Genomic DNA, 27237 nt, shown 5'->3' on the forward strand with positions numbered 1-27237 from the left:
TTCTGTAGTGATCTAATACATCTGTCATAGCACAAAGTAAATGCTGGGCTTCAATGGGGCAATACAGAATAGCCAGGCAGAAATGAGGTTAAAACCAACCTTTTTTTGTTGTGCTGGGAACGCTGAGCTTAGTGCTGTGCAAACTGAATATTTTAGTGGAAATACACAATGCTGAAGGTGATTTATTCTCTGTAAGGCTGGCCTGGATCTTAATTTTTCTCAAGTTGTTTAACAATTAGATCAAAACCTTGTATTCAGGGCACTTTACTACATGTTCTTAGTAAAACAGACCTGAAGTTACCATTTACTCTTCAACTGAAGTTTTAGCAAAGTAAAAATTCAGCAATACTTTGTGAGTTTAGCTGTAAACAGTGTGAGATATTAGAACATTAATTCTCAATAGAGTTGCAATGACCTTTTCAAGACCCATGTTGCAGTCAATCTGCACACACGAAACACCCCAAGCCAAAGAATCACAAGCCTTTCACAGTGCTCTGTGTCAGTGTAATGTGATTTAATACATTCTTTTCCAGAATGATCACCTGATTACTCTATCTCTGAGGGCTCAGTAGTCATAGAGGTTAAATGATATTCATATGTAGGGGAATTACTTTAAACTAATGAAATACTTTACCTGTCAGGTCTTCATTTTTTATGTCTTGTAAATAATTTTAATGAGGAAGATTTACTTAAAAATTCATCTCTGTCATGTAGTGGGTATGCCAGAATACCTGCAAATGTTCTTTGGTGAGCAGTCCTTGCCAGCAGTGCTGTAAGACAGGAGTCTTGTATGTTGGTTCAGATCCTCTACTGGCAGATGTAGAAAAAGTTCCATTGGCTACACCAGTTTATACCAGCAAACAGTAATTTTGCTTTGGATGAAACGGTTATAAACATAGACTCAGAAGAAAGATATATTCATTCAAGATGTCGGTGCAAAGTTTCCAGCTTCAAGTCAGTTGGCCAACCCTATTTGGCTTTTTTCTGAGTCTGTTTTATGCTCTGTTGAGGCTCTTCAATGAGGGTAGCACCTATTGTCTGGAACAGAAGGTTTGAAGTAATGTTTGTGCTGAAAGGGCATCTTTAAAAATTGCCTATGGAATTTGGGATCATAAATCCTAGAGGAATTCACCAGAGCTTCAGCAGCTTAAAACCTTTTCTACTTAAAGCTTCCTTCCTTTTCTTTTTCTGCTTGGCCACACAGAATTTGAGAGGTTTACAACCTGTGTGAGTGTGTAAATAATTCAAAGCGAGTGGTAAGCAGAAGAAAACGGCTGGACTTTACTTATGCTACTGTCTGTATTGTGATGATTTTTGAATCAGGTATTTTTTCTTCTTTTCTTCATAATGCTTTATAATGCCAAATGGCAACAACTTTGTAAAGTGAGACTTTATTTACTGAGCTAGTGTCCAAGTGTAAAGAATAGAGCAAATGATGTAGTTTTTATGGTGTTATGATTTCGAATTACTCTACACTGAGAATAAATGCAGTTGCAGAGGCATGTTCTGTATGTCCTGTGTTATTTTAGACTTTGCCTTGCTTAGCTTTCCCTAAGTTCAGCTTTTGATAAAGCTAGCTAGTGTCTCAAACCCATGGAAGCAGTTGCTGCAGGTTGGGAGCAGAGTCTTTTGGGCTAAAAATGATTTTCATCTTGTCCATTTCTTATCCCTGCTGAATAGGGTAGGATAAGTTAGTTCAGGTGTGGGTTTGGAACTAAAGGCGTGTAGCAATTGACAGTAGTACACAATCAATGTGTTCAACACACACAAAGGCTTCAACTAGAAAGTCAGACACTGTGGCAGCATTTAACTTTGTGTCAATAGAAGAACAGACTGCATTAATTGTGTTTCATTCTGATTTTTTTGTTGTTTTTTTTCTCTCCAATGGATTGCTTGTACTTCGTATGTCTACTATAATGCGCAACCGTCACTGTCACTTAGGGATTATGAAAAGCTCTCTTTTTTTTGCAGATCATCCGGTGAATGAATTTTTGGATCTGTTCAGTCGCCATATGCTTCCTCATGCAATAGATGAACCCCACATTGATGCAGAATCAGCTCAGACTGAACCCTGTACTTCCGACTCTGTGCAGGATTCGTCTGAATATATTATATTGGATCCTTTCTTTCCAAACATTATAGAGTTTGAAGAAGAGGAAGACTGTGAAAATACTACTGATGTTACAACTCCTCCAGCTTTGCAGTTCATCAATGGAAAGCAACAAGTTACTAGTGCGCCTAAAAGCACAAAAGCTGAGGAAGCGAGAAGTGATCAAATTGAAAGTGTTGCACATTCAAAAAATGTGACCTTTTCTCAAATCAATGAAACAAACACATTTATAATACCTGAAACTGAAGCTTCTGGTACTATGCAACCAAGCAAAGCTGGAGAAGTAATAGGGGCGTTTGAAGTTACACAGCCGACAGCAGATGTTGCAATGTTAGAACCTGTTTACAGTGGTGAGTCAGAAGTTGCCACAACAGATAAATCAATAGCCATTACTTCTTCATATGAGCAGTCTCTGCAAAACAATAAAGAGACCGTAACGTGGCATGGAACTGAGGAGAATTCTACTAAAGATACAAAAAACTTGCTTTTAGTTACTAGTGAATCTTCTGGAGATGACTCCACCGAATCAGATTTATCCAGTTCTGTCTTCTCAGAAATTGTGACAATGGAAAGAAAGAATGATGATGAAAAAAATTCTGGTATAACTTCTACTCCTGATGCATTTACTGTGGAAAGTTCTGCTGTGACTGCCTCTCTGGATGCAGTTTTTAATACCGCTACAGTAGGCATAGGTGTGAAAGATCTTATTCCAGAAGAGGTGACCCCTGCTCCGGGAGATCATTATAAATCAACTATTAAACTTAATGCAAATTTCCCTGTTGAAAGCCTTCTGGAAAGTAGTCATACAGTAAAGCCTGATATGAGTGCTTCTTCTTTTATAGTTCTAGAAGGCTCTGGAGATGTAGAAGAGGACCTCACTATAACTTCAGCCATGACAACGGAAGCATCAGTAACAGAAACGCTTTCAATGCAAGATACTTCTTTGGGCTCTGGCACAGTGCTGCCAACAGAAATTTCTGTAACTGCTTTGGGAATCGCCTCTGCTTTGCCCACAGGAATAAGCACTCTCTATTCTGCTTTTGATCAAAGTTCTGAAGTAACTGTTGCCACCAATTCTGTGTCTGAGTTTATTACAGAAAAAGTAGTTGTCAGCTCTCCTGAAACTGAAAAGAAAATTGAAGGTGAAAAAGAAATACAGACCACTGTTTTTACAAGTCAGGAAAATTTAGCTACTGCTGCAGCCGGAAATTTGGAGTTGAATGAACTTGGAAGCACTACTAATGAAGTCAGAACTGTAAGTCAAGAGCCTACCCTGCCCAGAGAAGCAGTAGCGGTAACAGGTACCATGAGTTCTGAAATCAAAAAGGTCACCACCATTCCTCTCTTGAGAGAGAAGAAGCTTTTTATAAATGAAGGATCAGCAGAAGAACCAGCAGACATATTTTCAGGGGGTCCCACAAGAAAAGTGGTAAGTACTGACTCCCTGTTTATTGATCCAGGTTCTGGAGACATAGATGTTTTCATTGAGTCTGCTACTTTGACTTCAGTTCCATTAAGGCCTGTCACTGAAACACAGACAGAAAAGCATGAAGGAAAAATTTACAGCATAGATGATGTTTCATTGAAGAATGCAACAACAGAATATGAAGAACATGCAAGAACAGATGAATCACCAGTACCAGTTTCAAGTACTGGGTCAGATGGCTTGACAGAGGAGTCTGGAGTAGCAAGTCAGATGTCTCAGGAGGTGTTTAGTATGGGAAACCCAAGAGAACAAAACCAGGAAACAGAACCAACTTACACAGCTCCTTCTGAAGTAAAATCTAGTCCTGATTTGACAAAAGAGAAAATATCTTATGTTACACCAGGAATTAAAACTAAAGATTTAGAAACAGGTGAGGTCACATCATCGACAGAATCAATGCTTAGTAACAGCCCTCATGACATCATGGTGACACATGGTACTGGCAGTATCAAAGCAGTAGCTGAATCAACAGAAAGCAAAAATTCAAAAGTTAGTTCTTCTACTGTCTCATTAGGCAAGATTCTCCTGATTGAGCATGGCTCTGGAGAAGAATTTAAAGGTGACAGCAGCACCACAAAACTAATGTCTAATGGGCCTACTGAAGAAATACTTGGAAGTCATTTCCCATTTATTGATCAAGGATCTGGAGAAGCAGACACATTCGTTGAATCATTTGAAAAAACAGCAGTTTCACCCACTGGAAGACCAGAAACACTAGAGAAATATGACAAAGAAGTTGTCAGCACACCATCTGTAGATCATGCCTTCACTACCGAACCTAATGAGCTGGTCACAAGTACCAAACACGAAGAAACCAGAGTGGCAACTGTAACTGACTTAAGAATGGAAGAGAAAACAACTGGTGAACTGACAGTGAGAGCTTTTTCTACAAACCTTCCTTTGGTGGAAGATATACATTCTGGGGAAGACAGGCCAAGGGAAATTTCACCAAAAGCTATAGAATCTTCTGAAGAAACAACAATAGGCCCATTCTTTAAAAGTACACAGGCTAACCATGAACATCTGGGATTCTTAAATGTTCCGACTGTCAGTCCGTATTCAGAAGAAAAGGAATTAGAAACTGAACCTGTTAAAAAAATACTTTTGCCATTTAATGATGACAGAGTAACTGAGTCTGTAAACATTGAAAGGAAATACATAAGCTCTCCAGTTACAGATATAGAGCAAGAGGAGGAGCTGGTACAAAATATTTTCCCTACAAAAGATATTCCCAGATCACTCCTGACACCTAAAGAGGAAAAGCTAACAAATAATGAGTTCATCAGTGATCCATTATTTTCAGGACAAGGATCGGGAGACGACCTTGCTGTTATTCCTTCTGTAGTGCCATTGCCTGTCAAAGAAATCATGAGTACCTCAAGTCCTCAGGCTTCTCATCCTGCAAATATGGGACCCAAACTTTCAACTGGCAAGACAAAAGATTTTGAAAGAGGAAGCACTCAATCAAACACTGAAGTTAATGAAGAAGCTACAAGTGCTGTAACTGAGCTGCTGTCAGAAACAGAAGACCAGTTCCCCAGCTCAGTGATCACCAGCTCCCCAGCTTTATCACAAGAGAGTTCCAAAAGCTTCAGCTCTAAAGAGATTAAAGGGACGACACCTTATTTTGTTGTGACTGAAGAACCTTACAATATGGAAACTAACTATAGGAGGGGAGAAAATGAAACCGATAGGACAACAGCTACTTCTAAACCTGTTTCTGAAGAGAAAACTTCACATTTGCTGATTAAAGATGGCGTAACTCCCGTTTCTGTACTACTGAGTGGAACTCCTAATCTTGAAACAGAAGAATCACTTGTAACATCATCAAAATTGCCAGGCGGACTATTACCTGAAAGCTCTGGAGAAGGATCTGGCTGGGTTAGTGTTTTGGATTCATCTTCTCCTGATATGTTTACTCATTTCTCAATACCCCCTGTGTCAAAAGTAGAACTAAATGCTTCGTCTAGTGTTCCTGGGGAAGTTTATTCTGAAGTTATGACGACAGAGGTACCAATAGATAGATCACAGAGTGTGATCACAGGACTAGCATCCCTTTTTACAGAGGAAAAAGAGATGGTTGCAAATACATCTGCTGTTCAACCTAAGACAGCTACATCAGAAGAACTAACAAGTGATACTGGGATATATGAGAAAATCATTCCCATGATTGATGATAAAAGAAGTGTTATACTCAATGTTTCTGTTTATGGTGATATTACGCTAATTGAAGAACGACTTCAAATCCCATCCGAAGAAACAACTATTATAGATATGGATCATTCAAAATCAATGCCTGAAGATATAATAAGCGTGCAGACAATGCCAAATCCTGTCATACAAACAACATATGGTGGCGATGACAGCATGACAGCTGAAGGAGACAAATACTATTCAACACCTAACTTTTCCATAACAAAAGGGAAGACACATGGATCTGGTGATAGTCTGTCTTTGACTACTTCCAGACAGCCAAGTAGTGAATCAGTAACAGCTGAGCACAGACCAAAATCAGATGACAAAGATTTGGGTTCAGGGAACACCATGAAGTTTGCAACAGAAACCCTCATCACTACCAAACTCACTGAAATGGGCATTTTCTTCCCTACAGTACCATCACTGGCAAGCCCTCATGTACCTCAGGAGACTAAACATATGGTATCAAGTACAGTGGAAGACATCTATGAGCTGAATACTTCAGCAAACAACCAAGTAATAGCAGACCAAAGTGAAACAATCCCCGTCTCTGGCTTTTCTGGAATGGGCCAAGAAGAACTGGATGATAAGCAGCCTGTGGTTCCTTCACTTACACCAGTTTTAGCTACCGATACAGAAAAGGCTTTGACAACTGACATGTTTGATGTAAGTATGGTCACCACACAGTATACGTCCGACCTCTCAACTGTATCATCTAGCAAGAATGAAGAAAAGCATCCTACAGTATACACAAACACAAAATCGGCATCAGCAGAGTATGAAGAAGCAGATTCAGTAAGCTTCTACTCTACTCCTAAATCCTCAGTAACTGTTCAGTTAGTTAATGGAGTGTCTGAGTATCCTGAGGTAATCATTCCAAGTACATCATCATCAAAGGATTCAAATCAGTCCAATCATTCATCAGAAGGAACCTTCAAAGAGGTTAGTTCGGATATTGCGGCAACATACAAACCACCCACTACAGACCTTCTTGACAGAACAGAATCTTCTCTGCTAGAGTTTTCTCCCAAGCCTGTTTCAGAAAGCACAACTACTGAAAGTACTCCTCACTTTAATAGACTTGTAACAGACGGGACACAGCAGACAGAAACCTCTGAAACTGATTTGGCTGCTGAGGAAGAAGCTACTGTTTCTGGAGATTCTCCATCAATACATGTCATGCCTACTGCTTTTCTGAATTTTGGAGAAAGAGCAAGCACAGATGTTCCAATAGTTAGCACAATAAAAGTTGAAGCTTCCTCAGGGAGAGTGAACAACCCCCATCAAGAAGATGACAGGAGTACTGAGAGAGAGATCCCATGGCTTTTTTCCACACCTGTTTCAGATTCACGCAGTAGTGGTGAACATGAAGTATTTAAACCTGACCAGGAAGCAGTTACAATGGTAGCTTCGTCTTCACAACCTTTGGACAGAAGCACGGAAACACAATCAGCTTTGGTTGGTCTAGAGGAGATCACAACAATTTCTTCTAACATTGCAACAAATAGCCCTGCCCCTGGAAACAATCCATTTCAAAATGAGCAGTCAACGATAAGCTCTGAGGAACCAAACACTATTGAACTTGTAACTTCATCATTTTCCCTTCCTGAAGTCACTAATGGATCAGATTTCCTGATTGGCACCAGTGTGGGTTCAGTTGAAGGCACAGCAGTGCAAATTCCAGGTAACTTCCAAATATGATCACTGTTGTATGTGTTTGTTGTGATACTTGTAAATGTGTGTCTTGAGTCTGATAAGTGATATGACAGTCAGCACTGTGTGAAATAACAACAGAACTCATAAGCCTCCTGAGGCTTTGAAATCAGCATGATTGTAACCCCTACAAAGTGAAGGAGAATGGGGGGACCGAAACTCAGGCTCAGCGACTTTTCCGGAGTGTTTGCATCGTGGAGCTCTGGATCAGACTTGAGGTGACCATCCAGTTCTAAAAGACAGGAAGGTAACATTGATTGTGGTAGAGAATTCAGCTGTAATTATTAAATTTTTCAATTTCCCACATATATTTTTGCCTGATAGCTGTTCTGTGTTAGCATGATGATAGTACTTATACAATTGGTTTACAGGTAGGGTTGTTTTATAACATCTTGACTCAGAGAGCAGATATAGTGAACATTTTAGTATCAGAATTTTCTACAAATACCAACTTTTCTTAACGTACAAGATAACTTTTGCAGACAAGAGAAAACCAAGACTTCGTATTTTCAGCCTGTCTGTATCTTTAACTTGTTGACACAGTGTCTGTCTCTTATAAATTACAGATCTTTTTGCTCGATGTTATTTGCCACATTATTTTGTTTTACGTAATGGCTATTAGGCACCATTTCACCAAATACATAGATGATGAAGGTAGCATCACTATGAGTAGTGTCACTTCAATTTATATTTTATCTAGATACGCCTGAGGAAAGAACCGATCGGGCTTAATCTTATAGGGTTTTCTGTTATTTTTTCTCAAATAATCCAGGTAGCTGTCAATTTGAAAATGTTACTGGGAAAATATCCAGTCTGTAAGAGGGCAAACAGTACAAAAGAGTAAACACACAATAAACATTGCTGGGTGCTTAACATAGCCCTACATTTGGGACTTTCAGTGAAGCAGTCCTAAAACAAGGACCCTATGTTATAGATATTATCAGATTCTTTTCAAAACCTCCAAAGAGAGATCCTGCCCACTTAATTACAATCCCACACTTACGTAGACAGGATTTTCTTCTGAAGGCTTTCAACTGAACCTTGTGCTTTCTGTTGATAGGGAACTTGGTATTTTAAGAAGACTTTGAATGTCTAACTTGCAAGGGTAAAATAGATGTTACTTATCTTTTACTTGATAAATCATAGTCAGATTGTTTTGGAAAAATGTAACCAAAAATCTAAACTTTTCTCATGTCTCTGAATTAACTTAGGATATAGTACTCATCCTTTTTTTAAGTTTTTCAAAGCCTTCTTTTGTCCCAGAGGGACTGCCTTCATAATTTTCCTTTAACTCTTAGAAGCTAGTACTTAGAAATTGTTACCTAGTGCGTACTTATTCGTGTGAATGATTGCTCCCAGGCATTAAATCAAATGCAAATACCTAAGTATCTAAACTCAGTTGAAATAAACATCACTAGAAGGCATAAAGCTCTGCAAGAAAAAGCTATTTAAATCATAACTCCCGTAACAACAGAGGATTTCACAGCAGGTAAGCTTTTATCTTAATGTTTAGTTCAGTTACGAATGTACCTTGATTTGTATTCTTGAAATATGTTCTTAAGACATATGCATGTATGAAAACATCCTTTCAAAGAGATAAGACTTTGTGGGCATTGACTGATAACGAAGTGAAACAACAGCAGACAGCCAGTATGTTCTGTGTACCCAATCATTTTACATAAACTAACCCTGTTCAAAAAAAAAGCATTCTCCATTCATTTTGCATATGTTTAACTCTTTTCAGCTATAATTAATTGTCATGTCATGCAAACTAAATCCTCAATAGAATATCATGACTACCAAATACAGTAAAAATTGCTATAAAAAATGTAATTCTGAAAATTATTTATACTGGTTCATAGTAAATGCCATGTTGTTGTTAAAGTTGAAAATAGTGATGCCTGAAAATAAGGTTTACTATATTACAAAACTATCTTATTCTTAGTAGTCTTTTATGATAATAGAGTTTCTGTAACGCTTGTAAAGCCTGCAACGTCAGTGCAGACATGAAGAAAGATTTCTTCTTCCAAAAAATCAAAAAGACACCAGTTCCTTGAAACTACAGAGTCAGTTTGCTTTTTTTCTACTTGTCTAACAGGCCAAGATCCATGCAAAAGCAATCCCTGCCTTAATGGTGGTACCTGCTATCCGCGTGGTTCATTTTACATCTGTACATGTTTGCCAGGTTTCAGCGGCGAGCAGTGTGAATTAGGTAAGCTGATGCCATCAAGATACTGATTAAGTTGGGCATAAAGTTTTCATACGTGAGATCTGAAGAACTGGTTTGTTTTGAAGTTGAAGAACACGTAGCGAGGCCTTACTTAAGAAAACAACAAAATGAAGGAGGTCCACTTACCTTTTCTCTCTCCCTATAAAGTACACAGGTGTGTATGGACACAAACATAACAGAATTATAAATGAATTACATGAACTAGAATTCACAGAATTAAATTCATAAATACATCAAATAAAACCAAATAAACGTTAATATTTGGGATAGCTCTTAAGAGCGTTGTGTAATTATTTGGAAGAGTGGTAAAATAAACTAATTCCAAATGTGACTGAGAAACTGAGCACTGAATGCCAGCTTGATATTTTTTCAAGGAAATTGTAAATATGATCATAATCATATGCATCTTCAGTATAAATTAGTATTTTGGTAACTTTTCTAGCTGAGGACCTGTTCAAACTGCCTGTGACATCTGTGTTTACCTGCTATGACTTAAGTTTCAGAGGCTCACCAGTACAGTTCAGAATAACTAGCTTTTCCTTCAAACCAGCGAGCCACAGTATGATGAAAGTGGTAGTCTGTCTGCTTAGTGTAGCGCTTGTTTAGGCTTTTGAAAAGTCATAAGTTTCATTCCCTGATAAATACCATGGATTTGCCTGTTGCACAGGCGCCTGCGAAATCTGAAATAAAAAAAACCTCATGCAACGTTGCTAAAATAACTTCAAGTCATCATATATAGCTCGGGAGAACAAAAACCAACCCCACCCAAAGGCTGATATCAGTGCAGTATAACTGTCAGGATTACTATGGTTTTATTTGTGTTCTGCAAGAGAGTATGAGATTAAAAGAATAATTAGCAGTGGTTTTCTCTGCTTTCCTAGCTCACGTTGATGAGTTTGCTACTTTCCTAGTGGGTTATTGCTGGTAGATATCAAGCTTTAGATGTTGCATCTTAAATCTTATTTTTCAAGGAATATGGTTTCCTCTGCTTGCAAACCAGATGTCAGAGAAAATAATTTTCTTTTTTTTTTTTTTTTCAGATTATAAAAGAATAATCCGCCCACTTCTTGTCCCCTAGAACTCTTAATGGCTTATTAACAAATTGGAGTGGGACACTCCATGGCCAGTTGCCATATAAAAAGTAAACGTTGGTGTTTTTAGCCCTTGATTCAGGGGTATTCTGGAAATATGGCATACAATGTTGACTTGAGATTCAGGGATATTGTGTGTATACGGCACAAAACGTTGGCTTGAGAGCTTTCCAAAAGACTGGAACAAATAGGACCTAGCATAAAATTTGAACAGAAGTAGTTTTTCTAAATAAAAATATTTTTAAAAAAGCCTTTCACATGATGCAACAATTATTCCTAGGATTGCACAACTGTTTGTTGTAGATATGTTTAACTTCTCTCTTATATTTTGTCTATCACTACCGGCAGTTCACATTGATGTTTGCAAAATATGCATTGAAGTTTAAGCTGTGATTGTTTCAGAGGAACAGGACTCATCAGAAAACACCATATAATCTTTATAAAGATACATATTAGCTTATAACCTATGCAAATAGATGCACAAAGTAATTATATTAAACGAACTAGTGCTCCAATCTAAAAGATGAAGACAAGGTATTTTAGCAGCCAAAAGAGTGAAGGAAAGAAATGTTATTTGTTTACTGTAGAGCCATAGGCTCAGCAGTACACCTCTGCAGGACTATGAGTGTTACTATCTGACTGGTCATTTAGTGAGATTATCTTTATGATGCTTTGTCCTTATCTTGATAAGATTGATAAGTCCTTATCTTGATAAGACAAGGAAGAAATCAGATATGCAAAACAATAAGATGACAGGGCATGCTGCTTTGCAGACCGAAATTAGCAGGTTTTTTTGATGGTATATAATGATATTTCCAATGTTTGAGATTTGTGAATATATTTGAGGTCTCCCATACTTGATGAGAATTTTTTGTGCCATGGTCACACACTCAAGTCAAATTTTCCACCAGTATGGGAAAATATTACACACTGCACAGTACCACTTCTTTCTCAGACACACAATGAGGAATTGAAGGTCTAGACGTTAGAAATTAACTCAGGAGTCAGGGTGCAGGACAGAAAATTTTGGGTAAGTAATGTCACATTTCCTGAGAAAACTGCTTCTTGGCTTATGATTGGAGAGAAAGGAAGGTTGTGCATAGTGAAATCAATTATCATGCAAATAAACGGGTCACTTGGATCTTTCGCAATACTTCATTCTTCTGAATTGAACTGGTCCTAGTAATAAGTAGGACTAAGGCTTAAGAACATTTCCCTTCTAGGAGGTGGGTGGATTATAAAAACACTTTTATCTTTATGTTGTAGATGTCGATGAATGCCAGTCTAACCCATGCCGGAATGGAGCCACGTGTATAGATGGCCTCAATACCTTTACTTGCTTGTGTCTGCCAAGCTATATAGGTGCTCTCTGTGAACAAGGTAAGCTGTATTCACCAATCTGTGGTGATGGAGGTTATCTGTTTTCATTTCATCACCCTCCTGGAGTAACAAGGCAAAGCCTTCTAAAAAAGAGAGGATGGAAGAAACTGTCAAAGTCTGTGGGAAGTCATCAGTGATGAGGAGAGATGATAATTTTTGAATACGTTAGACTCTCATGGTTTGTGGTTTAGGATTTTTTGCTTAAGGTTGCATCTGCACCATCTTTTGCAGATGGACGAGAGCAAACTCTGCCCACATGCTAAGCTGATTGGAAGTCACATTGCTGCTGTACCAAATATAAACTGATATATTAGGCAGTCTCTATGTCAAAATAACAACAGCTGTACAGTTTTCAGGTGGCTCCAAGGCAAGCATAGCCTGCTGATATTGGCTTGCAAACTGCCAGGAAGACACATAATGAGTTTCTCTCATTACTGTAGTGATGCTTATGATAGTGAGTGGGAGCAGAGTTACTCTCTGACCAAACTTCTGTCTTAAAAAATTGTGTACAGTGTAAAAGATATATGAGTACCCATCACTTCCAACAAGCACGACTGGAAAGTAGGAACAGTCTACTGTATATGCCAGATTATATACGCATTCACTGGGTACACCAGCCTTGACAACTTCATGCCAGAATTTTTAAATTAATTTGTTCTGTGCTTATTTTAGGAAAAGTAGGTGCAGGATCACAATTACAAGGAAGTTGTAAAAGGGTTTCTAAACTGGGCATCTGAAATCAGATCAATCGTCTAAGTCTCTAATTGTTAGAGCATTGCCTGCAAGAAATCCCACTGTATTTACAAGAAATATTTACAGTGTAAGATGCTTACTCAATATGTGCATGTAGGAGGACGAATAGCGTAGCAAAATCTGTTCTGTCAGCAAGACTAATGAAGGCATTTCCATGGGAAAAAGAAATGGTGTTTTAAAGTGTACTTTCTAAAGTCTAAGAAAATACTTTTCTCTTTTTCTTCAGCTGAATGGTTTTGGTCACAGGTGAATAAACTAGCCCTTTGGATTTTTTTAATTAATATTGTGTATTTTCATGTTTGTTTCTGATCTTCAGCGAAAGGCAGTTTGCAAACTCTTCCTGCTCAACCTATGTAGATTTGTTCATTAGAGCTGAAAATTCTCAAAGTTGACCAGCTCCAGCACTTTTCACTGCTTAAATTTTTCAGTAGTCTGGCTAACCTTGTAATTTGGAAGGACTTTCTCCAAAATTATAAGCTGACAGTGTATTCACAACAAAAGAAATAAATGTTCTCACTCCTTTCCTCCTCCCCTCCATTCCAGCAAATCCATAGTAGTGAGTGAGTCTGAGTACCGTGGTAGCTTTAAGCTGCTTTTTATGACCAACCTGAGAGCATATTTTAGGTGGTTAATGGGAACATTTCCTAGTTTGTCAATCAGAACCAGAGCCCTGCTCACTCAGCTTTGGAATTTAAATTTCCTCCACTTAAAGTCCTGCAGTGGTTTGGGACTTGGGAAAAACATTTAGTGCCAAATTTCCACTCCACCAGACAAAATAAAACTGTGTTGGCAATTCAGACACGGTTGTCTGGCAAGCAGGCTTTATTTCAAGGCACCAGTCCTGACCTCACTAGATTTAAAGACCAGCCAGAACGACAGAATGCGTACCTTGGTGCCACAGGAAAGGTGGAGTTGAGCACACCGAGATTATATTTCATTACTTTTTTATTTTTTTTTCTCCTCCAATATATACTATTCATTTTAGAAAGCTTCAAAAAAAAAGTCAAGCTGAAAGGCTTTCTTAGGCACAGTGCTGAGTATTTAAAATGTCATGGAAGGGAACGGAAGCAGAGAGCGTGCATCGCCACTGGAAATGAAGCTCAAAGTACGAGACAACTCCACCGTGTCCTGCTCCTATGACACTGGTGTAGAAAAAACATAGAGCTCAGAATTTCACCCAAATGCCCCCATGGGACTTTTCCAGACTAAAGGATGTTCGGCTGATGTATTACGCCTGTGTTAGCGTTAGGAGGGGATGTGACCAGAGGACGGTGCAGCTGCGCATCAGGGAGCTCCGGCAGGTGGTAGAAGTTAGAGGAGCCTTCAGGGTGATCTAACCTCGGGTGAGGGAAATCAACCCTGAGACTCAGTCAGCTGTAATTGGCTCCCTGACAGCCTTTTTCCTTGCCAGGTGGAAACAGTTCAGCAGACAATCTGAGCCCAGGAACTTCTTCCTGAAGAGAGCTAACGTTGTCTGATGTTAGAAATAGAGCAGCTGAGGGTGTTTCCTTTTTAAACTAGATCAGTAACGCAGCATCGCTTCTGGGTCAGACTAGATTAGAAGCAAATGGAGTACCTCTGTTAGATACCCTCTTTTGCCCACCACATATATCTTTTCAAAGTACAGATGCATGTTCTGCATGGCACTGGGTGCCATTTGAACATCATGTTTTAAAAATGCAGAAATATCCCCAAAACCACTTTTTCAACAGTAGATCTGGATGTGAGTCTTATTCTGGGGGAGCCGTCGGTTTTTCCATTGTCGCCCATCTGTGAAAAGCCCTTATGAGAGCTCTTGGTGTCCAGATAAATGAGCCCAGATCGCCCAGTTTTGCTGCCTGAAGCATTGCTTTGCAAGCTCCATGTTTGGGGAAAGAGAAGGGTTGTTTGATACCCTGTCTCACACTGGGCTGGTGGAACCGACTGTATAGTCCCAGGGACCAGCAGGGTGTATGAAAGTCTGTGGCTGTTGTTGCATTATCTGGCCATCTGTATTTGTGGTCAGGAGTACTTTACTTCATGAAGAGTTACATGGGAAACAACAAAATGGTAAAGACTTGCAATTTGAACCTCAGTTTCAAGAATAAGTGATCTTTATGGGAACTGGATGAGCACCTGTTTCGATTTTCCTTTTCCTTCCGTGGCTGGTTAGAGTTTCCTTTTCTTCTTCTCTTTTTGCCATTGGCGTCTACCTGCTTTCAAGGAATGTTGTTTGTGTTTTAAACTTAAGGTTTGGCTTTCTCTACTGCAGAATCTCTGCAGGCACACCTAGGCGAGCCTGTTTACCAAATGCAGCTGCGTGCATGGACCTGTGTGCCAATGGCACATATGTGTTTGTTACAGGACATGCCTCCTTGGGGTAATACAACCGACTGTTCTCTTCCAGGTTCTGGAAAAAAAAAACAACTGTGTTTTTTCATCATTGTATCAGGAACAAGGTTTTTTTATACCCCAAGTTCATTGTTTAAATGTCTGCAATTACTCCCGTCTCATTTGATTCACTTTGTTCCCAGGGCTTGGTAGGTTGGAATGGAAGTATTTGAGAAGGGCTCAGTGCAAAGATACTTTCTGAAAACAGATGGTCTCTAACTGATGTCTTTCAGCTGAGAAGGGATTATTTTGAGTATTTACCAGAGAAATGGTTTCTCCTCAAGATGTGTGGGCTAAGGGGCCTCAGGCGTTTGTTCATTAGTTGAAGACAGACAGTCACAGATAAAATTCGCAGCGGAGCAAGACTCACATTATGTTCTAGTACCCCTGTCTCAGTCTTTATTTTCTTTAAGTCTCTTACAGAATTTCTTTTAGACAAGGGACCTATTGTCAGCAGCTTACTGCAGCTGTTGAAAAAGTGGTACCTATCTATGTATTAAACCTACATAGAACTTTTTTTAATGCGGTGTTTAGAGATGTTGTTAATGCATATACAATTGCAGTTACAGAGAACAGAAGCTGTGTAAGTAACTCTTTGCACACATCACTGAAAAAGCCTGTGAATTGTCATAAATCTTAAGGCTAGTCAGACAACGTTTAAAACACCATAAATATGGCAAGCAGTGTTTCAGTCTTTCCGTTGCTTTCTGGAATAAAGTTATGGGAAGCTGTGATTACCTCCCTGGATAAGTATACAATGAACATGGAGTATTGTATTCAGTAAGTGCTTGCACCTCCTCTGCTCACAGGTGATCAGATCAGAAGATTTACAGCCACCTGCAATTAGACTTTACTGGTTCAGTAAAGGCACTAAAAACTTACACGCATATGGAGCCCTTACCTTTGTGTCACACTTTCAGCTTTGTTAATGTAGTAAGATACACACACTCAAGACAAAGCACTGCAGAAATGAAACAGTCCCCACATTTTTACTTTCCAGGTTTGCATTTTTCATCCTCTAGCCTCCTGCCTCTCCTTTTCCCCATTCCTTTTTCCACTCATCTCATGAACCTCTCCTTCCCCCCCCCCAAAAAAAATATTCCTCTCTTCCCCTTCTAAAAATCCTATATATTTTATAGCCATCAGCACTGTCTTTTCCTGTCTTTGTAGATTTGGGCTACAAACAGGTGCAGAATAAATTACTCAACTGTTCCTTTTTGGAAGACATGCCATTTTGGATATGGGGGAGGAGCTGTATGTGCACTGCAGTGCATGCATTTCAACTAAGAGCACCTGTGTCACCATTTGGCATCTTCTGTCTTAAAAAGAGAAATTTTATTATTTATGATTCATGCTCATGCCCAGTCTTCTAGGTTTTGTGTTTTCAAACCTCTTTGCTTCCCCTATGTGCCTTTCAGCAGATCTTCTCTCAAATTGTGCACTTCTTCCCTAGCAGAGGCCAGGCAAGGCTTGATTAGAATAGCCTGGAAATGCTCCCTGGCCACGATTTTCTCAGCATGCGATGCTGCTTGTTATTATCTGACTTCTTTCCTGTGGGACAAGGGAGTCCCTGAACAAGATGAATAATAAAATCTTAAGTGCCTTCACAAAGGACATAGCCTTATTAGTCAGCATTGTGTGGTTAAACAAATGTTCTAGAAAACCAAAGGCAGACTAAACTTTAAAATGACCTAGATGCCAGAGATTAAAGCTGTATCTGCAGCCTGCACCTCATACAGAATACAAGGAGGGAAAAGATAAAAACCCAACAAGTTGGTAGTATAGATTACATTCCTTTTTCATAGCTGGGATTACTCAAGGCACAAGCAGTTTTTTACAGCTTAACTGGTTGAAAATAGAAGAGAGATAATCAGTGTAAGCTGTGTTATGCCTTTGTATTTGGTACACTTATGTCTGTACTGGTGACTTTTAGAAAATAATTTTGATACCAGGCTCCTAAGACAATGACTACTGTGTTATTAGTGTTACCAGAAATTCTCAGAGAAGTTCTGGTAAGCCTCTGAAGTTCACATTTGTAAATCCATTTATTTACATGTAAAGTCTAGTTTTTGCCTTGGAAGATTTAAAAACTTTAAAAGAAAACAGACAATTTGGTACTTCAGAATGTGAATGGCCTTAATTCCTGCTACAACTTAAGAACAAGCCTTAAATTGTGAAGAAATTATTCTACAATTGTCTTTCAGGTGGTAACTGCTCAAATGTAAGAAATACCATCGTTAAAGAATTAGCAGTCATATGTCATTGGCATATTCTGTAATATTTGGCTTTTTCTGTACTAATGCAAAGAGCCCCTTTGGCCAAAGCATATTATTGACTGTTGACTATACTGACTTACTGAAAATAAGAAACTCAATTTCACACCCAGAATCTATATCTGTCTATATGTATCTACCTATACCTCTGGAAAGGCTAGATGGTTGCTTTCAGGCACAGTTTTCTTTGGGGATTGATAATACTTAGGGGGAAGTGGCAAATTCCAATTTCATGGGTGGGGAAGGCCAAGCTTTGTGTTTCTGTTCTTCGGCATCCTGCAACTGAGGCCCTTCAGGGTGAGCCATCAAGTACTTGCATAGCTGTAACTGGCGATAGTCAGAACAAGCTGTAATCTTGTGCTGAAGTGCCTTCATGGTGCCATTTCATCTGCCATAACTCAAAACAGTCTTGAGTTTTCCCTATTGTTTTTCCCATCCCTCCCTAAAACTTCCTCTTCTAATTGGCGAGTTCTTATCACCAAGCACAGCTCAGACCCATTCAGGCACCATATTTGTTATGCCTGTTTTGCTAATACTAATTTTTGTCTGTGATTCATTCCTGCAGTTTTGGTGCAGAAGCAAACTTGGAACCGGAACTTTTGTTGTTTCTTGCCATCTATTCTGTTTACAGCTGCCTAACCTTGACAAAATAATTAACGTCAAGTCCAGATTGTCACTGTTCCAAGGCTCATGTTTATTTCTGTTTAGATGAAAGGATATACTGGCTGATGTGAACTTCTATTATGCATTATTATCAGTACCATCCCTCATACAAGCGCAGACAATGTGCATTTCATTACTTTGCATTTCAGCTTTACAGCCTTCCTTAGAAACTGATGCCTAAAGTTTAATAAGGTAGACTTTGTCAAGAAAGATGGGTTTTGGAGGAGGATTTGGAGGGGTAAATTCAGAAAGACAGCACTTTCAGTACTATCAGAAAGATAGCAGCTTTGCATCTGTGGACTGAGCAATCACAAGCACTTTCCGTCATGTTATTGTCAGTTATCAGTTTCTTCCAAACCAAGGTAATGCAGTACAGTCACCCAAACACGTATTTGCCCTTGCAAGTAAAAATTCCTATGCCCATATACAGACTCAGAAATTCAGATGAAATGTAGACTAATTGCAGTCCAACATCCAGGCATTTTATTCATCCTGAGTTTTGGACTAAAGATGTCCTCCTGGCATTGTCCCAATACAGCACAAATCGACCACTGGAAGCTCACAAATCTGCCAGTTGCTATTATACTCCTTACATAAGTAATATTCTTGCAGTTTGTGCTGTAACTGGGTAAGTAGAACTACCAGAAAATGTAATGAGGTCTCAAGGATGACTGTTGATTGTCTGCATTTATACTGCTCAATGGGTGGGTATCTTCTTGAACCTTTACCCTGCAGAAAACGCACCCGCTTGCATGAAACTTTCCTATGTTTCACACCCGCTGACAGAGATGTGATTTTTGTTTGTCACAGACACGGAGACCTGTGATTATGGCTGGCACAAGTTCCAAGGACAGTGTTACAAATACTTTGCCCACCGGCGTACATGGGACACGGCTGAAAGGGAATGCCGTCTCCAGGGAGCACACTTGACAAGCATCTTGTCTCATGAGGAGCAGATCTTTGTGAACCGTATGTACTGTTTAGGATTAAACAAGAGTGGGCACTGAGGGCTCAGAGCTAGTGAAATCTTCCTGATCACTTGGCTTTTAAATGTCCATGTTAAAATATACTTTTAGATTGTTTAAAAGGCACAGTTTGTGTTCTTCATGTTTATTTTTGCAGTAAGCGCAAGTTTCCTATCACTGTTAAGTTATTATCTATTGCATAGAAAATACTTTGGTTTTGAGGAACAGAACAGGAACTATTGTTTTGTCATTGGAAATTGATGAAACATTTTTTTCTGGAGACTTTTTTTGTGCACCTGACATCAATGGCCATGCCGACATATATTGTATTAACTAGGCATAAAGAAATAGTTCCTGTATGTTGTGTTGCACAATCTAGACAACACTGGTCTAGGCCTAACCAAAACTTGAAAAATGTAGATTAAGATACGTGCTTTTATTATTTTAATCTTTTTTACTTTTTTTTTTTTCTCCCGATCATATACACTCAGGTAGGAAACTAATCTGTTTTCTCTGGGAGATGCCATCAGCAGGGAAGGATTAACTAAAACTGTTAGATGAGGATCACATTTTTATAGACATCCCACATTAAAATTGAAAAGCCAGAAAAGCAGCCTGTAAATAGTTGTTTGCATAGTGAATAGAAGAATCTTAGGAACAGGATGTCTGATTCATTCTGTGCAAATTCTTTTTATTTTCTTTGGTGGAATCTTTTCCATTTATGGGAAGGTTAATAAAAATATCCTTTTGGTTCCTTAGGTATTGGGCATGACTACCAGTGGATTGGACTCAACGACAAGATGTTTGAGCGTGATTTCCGCTGGACTGATGGTAGCCCGCTGGTAAGATGCCTTTGAAACTAAATCACTCATTCGTTTCGTTTTTTGTGGTGACTTATCAAATTCCCACCAGCAATGAGGGAAGCTGCATGAAAAATGCAGTCACTAAATATGCACCCAAGCAAACAGTCAGCAAACTCTTGTTTCAGGATAGCTACTATTTTGTGGTATAGTTCTAAAATCTTATTCTTAGTTCTTATTATTGTATATATGGGAGCTATCAAAGCTTCCAAACGGAAAAACTCAAAAAGTCTGAGACTGTAAACTAAGTGTCTCTGCTGGAGCTGGTTTGTGCTCTTCTGGTCTTATATAAGGACACGTGTGGCAATTCTCCTTTCCCTTCTGTATATGGAGAAGAATGCATTATGAGGATATGGCATTCAAGATCCTGCCTTCACTGGGTCTGTGGGAGTGCACAAAGGAGCCTCTCAAGTATTGTTGGAGATTGTTCTAGTCTGTATGGCAACTCTACAGCTACGATGGAGAAGCAGCTGTCCTTACGTGGTTCAGGAGGCCTGTAATCAATAATCTGTCCATAAAACTTTAAGATGCTGTTGATACCTCTTATTACCTTAAAACAAGAAGGAAAATCAGCAGAAGGAGACGAAGAACACTCTCTACCCACCTTTAACTAACCTAAATCAAAGAGCTGATGGATACAGGAAATGCCTGAGTTCTTTCCAACTCAAAACAGTCTCTTTTGTAGAAGAGGCAGGTGATTTATTGCTGCTTAGCACACATTGAAGAACATTACATAAAAAACCCCAAACCTAGTTATGCGTATTATTTTCCTTTCCAGTTGTGAATTCTTCTTAAAGCAGAAAGCATCTGGACACACATATGCACATGCTCCCACATGCATGCAATAATCATTGCTGCATAACATGTGGCTACAACGTACGTAGAAAGATACCTGGGGCAAAGCAGGCTTCATTTATTACCATTTTGTGTAAATAACCAGAGGTTTAAAGTACTCTAAAATGACTTGTAAATAAGCCATTTCTTCGGGAAACTACCATGTGTGGCAGGCAACAGCACTGGGGAGAAGATAATGATGATGAAACCTTTTGTAACCTCACCAATTGCTCAGTGCATCTGTGGTGGTACCAATGTACCCGTCTGTGCTTGAAGCCACAAAGTCTTGCAGGATCTAAGCAGAAGAGTTTAGTTTCATCATTTTCTCTTGTCTAGCCTCATGTACTTTTGGGTGCACAAGATGGGCCATGGCCTTGAACTCAAATCATTCTGGATGAGTTCATTCTCTATCTCCTGATGTGGCTTCTTACACCTCACTGACAGTAACAGGCACCCTCTGAAGGTGGTTCAGGTTTGGTTGGACTTCAGGGGTGGTGTGGGCTTTCTGCAGTGGTTGGTCAAGGAGCCTACACTTCAATAAGGGATCTAAAGTTAGGTAAGATAAATCTGGGCATTAACGTAGTGCCTGAAAAGGCAGTCCATCTTCCACTGGGAAGACACATGCTCATATATTCCAAAGACAAATTGGTATGTCACTGAATGATGAATTAAAGGAAATTAAAATTAGGGCTGAGATTCTATTTTTTAATTCAGGCTACTGGGCAAAAGTGGTATTATGTTTTTACTTTAATTTTCATTTTTAAGAAATTAAGATATTGTAGGAACAGAATAAGACCATCTGTCCAACAGATTTCTCTTTTGATTGATCTTCTTTCCACTTTATTTTTCTTTTCTTTTTAACAACTTCCCTCTGTCTCTTCCTTCGGAAACAATTTAGGTGTCTCTTGAAATCATTTATGTTCATTGCTTCAATAGCTTTCCTTCACAACTTATTCCATATGGTTTCTGGATACCATGGTTCTAAGCAGCTTCCTCATTTGCTCCTTTTCCCTAGTTCTTAACTTATTTTTCATACTTTCTGACCACTCTTCTGGTTACAGTGATTTATTACTTCTCTAGTAATTAATAGGAACGATAACATAATTAAATATATGCGTCAGATGTATTTCCCTGATGATATCTTAAAATTCCAATGAATTAGAATACTGTGTAGGTCAAAAATTGCATCATTTATGTATTTGCAGGTGAACAGTAGTCGCGATAGCGTTAAATGCATTAATATAATTTTTGATCATAAAAATCAGCATTATTACATCAACACTCAGGTTGTAACTTGGATTTCTGAGATTAGAGGTAGCTCTTGCATATAGCCAAAGCATGTATAGCCTTCTTGTGTTTTACATATTAGGGTGCAACTCTAATTCAGCTGTTTCTAACTTTGTTGGCCAGTTCCATGCTTTCTCCAAGATAATATTATTTATCTACAATTCTATTCAACACTTTTGGCATAGAGGAAGATTTGTCAAGTCTGCTGAGGATTTCCCTGATACAAGAGTTTTCTTGGAGATATTATCCGAAAAGTCACTCCAGCTTTTAGACTGTGCATCTACAAGTGATGTACATCTTTATCTTGATACTTTTTTGAATTTTCTGCCAATAGCAGCTTGGTTTAATCTGAAAATCACGCTTATATGATTTTTATTAGGTTTTAGATTAAAAAAAAAGTTCTGATGCTTGGTAGGCTTAAAAGAAATAGGAAATCAACAACAACAGCAACAGCAAGACATGTTGTGGATGGAATTGTTTGCCCAGTGCTGCAGTTGACCCACTACTGCCCAGGTGAAATAGCTGTGATACATTTTAGTGATTTCTCTTTCACATGAGTTTTCATTCTGAACCAATAAAAAAGCCTAGAGCTGAGAATCATTGAAGTACAGGCTGTACCATTGGAGAGTAGGGAATAAGTTTTGGATTACTTTGGTACTCATTTTCCATGGACATAAGGAAACCCACAACTAAAATATTCAGTATGCTGAAAGGAACTCTTTTGACAGGTATTGGCATGTATTTTATTAGCAATTTCTGGAAAAAGGATCGAATACTTTTTTTTTTTCTTTGCATCTAAAAGGTATTTCAACCAATGAGTTCAATGGAAGGAAATTGTCAAGTTGTGTTTTTACAGATATTTTAAACAGAAGCTAAGTGCCAGCCACCATTAAATATGATAGTTGGACAAAGCATGTACATGAGTTTCTTAGTGATAACGAACAAACGTACTTCCAAGTGTTTCTAACTACATTGTTTCTAACTATATTGAGGCATCTAAGTATGCATGACCACCTTAGCGATTTTTTGTGGACTTCATAGTCATATGCAGCACTGGCATATAAATTTTGTGCCATCTCACTTCTGTTGGCTCCAAAAATGCAGGTGGGGGCTTTTTTTGTGTGCACTTCGTGCCCGTTCATGTGAGATGAGGGTGATAAACTGACCTTTGTCATTGGCCTAGTAATGTGAGAAAACTTAAATTCTCAGATGAGGTTGTGGAAATTTCCCTTACCTCCTGAATCAGTGGATGATAGTTTTGTCAAGCAAATAAGCAAGGGCCATTCAGTTTTCCGTGCAATGTCCAGATGAGATCAGTTCATGCCCCTTCAGTGGGATGGGGGGTTTGTTTGGTTTTTAAGGTGTGTGGGGCAACGTGAGCATATAGAATTAAGGTTCTTGCTGGGAAACCTACACTGAACCTAGAGTACCCTTGACAGGCTCACAGCCCGACTGAAAACAGGGACAATTATTTAGGTACCTAGTAGTCACCTAGTAACTATAATCAGCCACTTCCGATATCTTTCCATTCTTTTCTTAACCCCTATAGAAAAAAACTGGCTGTTCACAATTCATCAAAACCAGCAGCAGTCGAAAAAGCCCTTCTGTTCCTGTGCATGTTTTTCATGTATCGACTGGAATACATATTTCACTTCCAAAAATAACACCATGAATAAATGAAGAGTGATCTTGTAGATACATGCTCTGATTCTCAGAGTTCCTCAAGGAAAATTTTGGTGTCTGGAATAATGAAGCAAGTACAATCATATTCAGTAAGAAAGCAAGGAATAGTATTTAAAACTTTTTGATCCACATGACATTTGTCCATATCTGTATTGAGTCTACCTGTTTTCCATAACAAGAACTTTAAGGGCAAGGGAAATTACCATATCAAAATAGAAATGGGAACACTCCAAAATCATAGGCTCTGTTCGTGCAAAAAGAACTTGAGGAGGCTTTTTGATCTACCTCACTGAAGTGTTTGATGTATAGTTATCTGTGTGCTTTTAGGGCATTTTGGCAGGTTTATTTCTTAATTGTAAAGTGGTTTTTAATTTAAAGCTGCTTAGCAGTTTCCTGCCTTTCAGGCAAAAATGGCATAACCTTATGCAATGGATTGGGTTGTGTAAATAAAGTCTCACCATCTTCTGGTAAGAGATACCTTCTCAGCATGCTGTACCCACTCCATCTCAAACACAGACTGAGCTTGAAAAGTGCAAAATAACATGAACAAAGTAGTTCAATTGTAACTTTCATACCCTAAAGTTTAATTGTCAGTCCAGGTGCTACTTTTCCATAAAGAAATTATTTTCCAGGTAACTGATATTTCATTACACTGGATTTTATTGGCCAGGACAATTTGCTTATATTTGTGGTTTTTTGCAATTTCTTTAAAAAACAAATTGGGAGCTTCTTGGCTAAGGTCAGAGCACGTCTTCAAAGGAGCTCCTTGGCTAAGCTTAGGCTACGTTGTCCAATATGCAGAAAAAAATAAGCTATAATTTTACTAAACTGTGGAATCCATTGCTGGCCACCCATATGAATGTAATTTGTTCTGATTTGCTGTACTGTATCCGTATGGCAGGAAGCAATCTTTTCTCATCTACAATGTGTTCCTGCTCTCTCTTTTTTCCTTTTTTTTTTTTTTTTTCTGTTTTTGAAAGAAATAATTTGTCAGTGTTTACGGTGGTTGGGAGAGGTGGATTCGTGTTCTGGAGCTGATGGACTACGTGAATACACTTTGGCAGCTACAGCCGTTCCCTTTTTATACCAAGGGAAAAAGAGTTGATTGCAGCTGCGTTAGTGCAACATAAAAAGTGAATGCTCTTTCAGGAAACCTAGATCCTCACTTGTGGTGCAAGTTCAGTAAAAGCTGGAGATTAGGGACCACTGCCACAAGCATTGGCTTGGAATACCAGCAACATCTGAGATCGCATGGACCAGCAGGAAGGGAATATGTAAACTCCAAACTTTGGCGTATCTGCCTAGTCCCGAACTTCGGATAATTTGTCTCAAAGGCAAAGGTAGTGAAAGCAGGTCCTGAAGTGTGTTCAGAGAACTCACAGCACCCCAACATTTTTAGAGCTTCATTAGTCATTACGTCCTGAAAATCAAGCCAATTTCTGCTCAAGACATTTCAGATATGATTACATTGACAGATGCAAGAGGCAGAAGAAAATAATACAGTATTTTAAAGAGCATGTTTCTTCTATTGCAGTGCAGTTATAGGGCTGTTCTGTTGGCATTTGGTGCGGGAAAGCATTAATTTTCCTCTGATTTACATTCTACACAGGAATTAAAGTGGCTATGTATAACACTTTTTTACATTGAAAAAATTATGGAACCAAAATTTTTCTTGCAACTTTTCTGTAGACTTTTCTCACAGCATTTCTGTGATAGTGAACAACTCCTTAAGGATGAATCGTGGACAATCTTCATCCCACAATTATCATAAAAAGCTCTAAGCAATAAAAACAACTACATTTCAGAAAATCATAGTGATACAGGAGAAGAATGCGAGGCCTAAATACTCACACAACTATGTGAAAAGAGGAATTTGTCCTTGCCTACTTAGATCTTTGTATAATTTAAATTTGATGTAATACAAACTACAAAATAACAAAACTTACATTATCAGTGGAGACACTTAATAATTGGCTTGATCAAAGGAAGACTGAACACAATGTGACATTTGAAAATATCTTAGGGAAATTGAATTTAAATAATGCACTTAGTTCTGTGAATAGTAACTTTTACAGCTGTAAAGCACACCCATCCAAACAGAAAAAATCTGGTGTTGCTTTTGGCAGCTTCTCCATTGTATTTGGATTGCTGGCGTTTCACTGTTAAGGACCCTTGTGAGCAGGCACAGCGTAAAGGAGTCCTTTGGAGCTATTCATGTTATGGATTAAGCACATATAGCTACTTGGGGTTGTGCCTTGGGCCTCTGTCTCACAAGGGGAGTTATTCATATCCTTTGGAAAATGCTGTTGATAATTAGTGCTTTGTAGGGCGGTGAGCTCACTCCCATTACATAAGATTAGTGCTGTAATAAGGAGCTGGCTAGTGTCTGTGGCCAGATTGTCTGTCACTTGGAGAATGCTGCCAGCTAGGAAAGTAATGGGGCATATTGCCACTTTTAAAACTGTCCAGAGACTCTATGTTAGTTTTTCTTCCCTTCGGCATAGGAGCGTTTATGCTTTGTGTTTTGCAATGCTGGACATCAGGTTGTCAGTGTTAGGTAGCTGCATTTAAAAAAAAAACAAAACAAAACAAAACAACAAAACCACACAAAACAAACCAGAAGTTTAATTCTGGCAAAAACAAAGCCCTCTCTTTTCCTTTCTTTATTGGTCAGTGAGTCAGAATGCTTTAACTTGAGCAAATCTGTAACTGCACCCCTCTCGGAAAGAGTAACTTTATTGAACACAAAACCCCTCAAAAGGCATGGAGCATTGTAGGGAAGGAGCTGGCCTCTGAGGGTTAAATAAAGCAAACAAACTAAAAAGTACTGTAGTCGGCTGCAAACAAAAAGCTCATTGTGCCCATGTCCCGCAAGATCCTCGGAGAAAGAGATTTTAAATCTACCAAATGTTTTGGTTTTGTACTGCAGTCAGTCATTACAGCCTCTTTTTAAGATGCTCATTTGACCTGCCTTTAAATGGGGGAGAACTATATAACGGTATTAATGACAGGTATATTTTTAGTTCAGTGTGTCGTAGGCAGTAAGGAGGGCCTCTTGGACAAAGTGGGTTTTTGTCTCATTTTTACCAGGGGGGTCAGCAGTTACCTCAGGACCTCGTTACGGTTGGCTCTGGGCTAAAACTCTTGGACAGCTTCAAACCTGCAGGAATTGTTGACATAAATGACAAAGTGCAGGTTTTTCCTTTTTTTTTTCAGTGGCTCTCCTGGTAGCTGTGCACAAAAATAAGTCAAACTCCATGCAATTTGCATCATGTTGGTAATACATAATTATGTTAGTGTGACTTCCAAAGAACATGTACTTTACTAACCAACATTTAACACC

At 38.8% G+C, this 27237-nt stretch overlaps 1 protein-coding gene across 2 annotated transcripts in view; it reads left to right on the forward strand.

Annotated features, from left to right (window-relative positions):
- Positions 1-27237, forward strand: part of VCAN (versican) — a 115239-nt gene that overhangs the window by 76619 nt on the left and 11383 nt on the right. For both annotated transcript variants that reach the window (XM_074569795.1, XM_074569796.1), the window contains exons 8-12: positions 1972-7476; positions 9604-9717; positions 12093-12206; positions 19076-19234; positions 19990-20072. In XM_074569795.1, coding sequence (XP_074425896.1) covers positions 1972-7476; positions 9604-9717; positions 12093-12206; positions 19076-19234; positions 19990-20072 — 5975 coding nt within the window. The remainder of the gene's footprint in view (positions 1-1971; positions 7477-9603; positions 9718-12092; positions 12207-19075; positions 19235-19989; positions 20073-27237) is intronic.

This window comes from Larus michahellis, chromosome Z (assembly GCF_964199755.1).
Source record: "Larus michahellis chromosome Z, bLarMic1.1, whole genome shotgun sequence".
Taxonomy (NCBI): Eukaryota; Metazoa; Chordata; class Aves; order Charadriiformes; family Laridae; genus Larus; species Larus michahellis.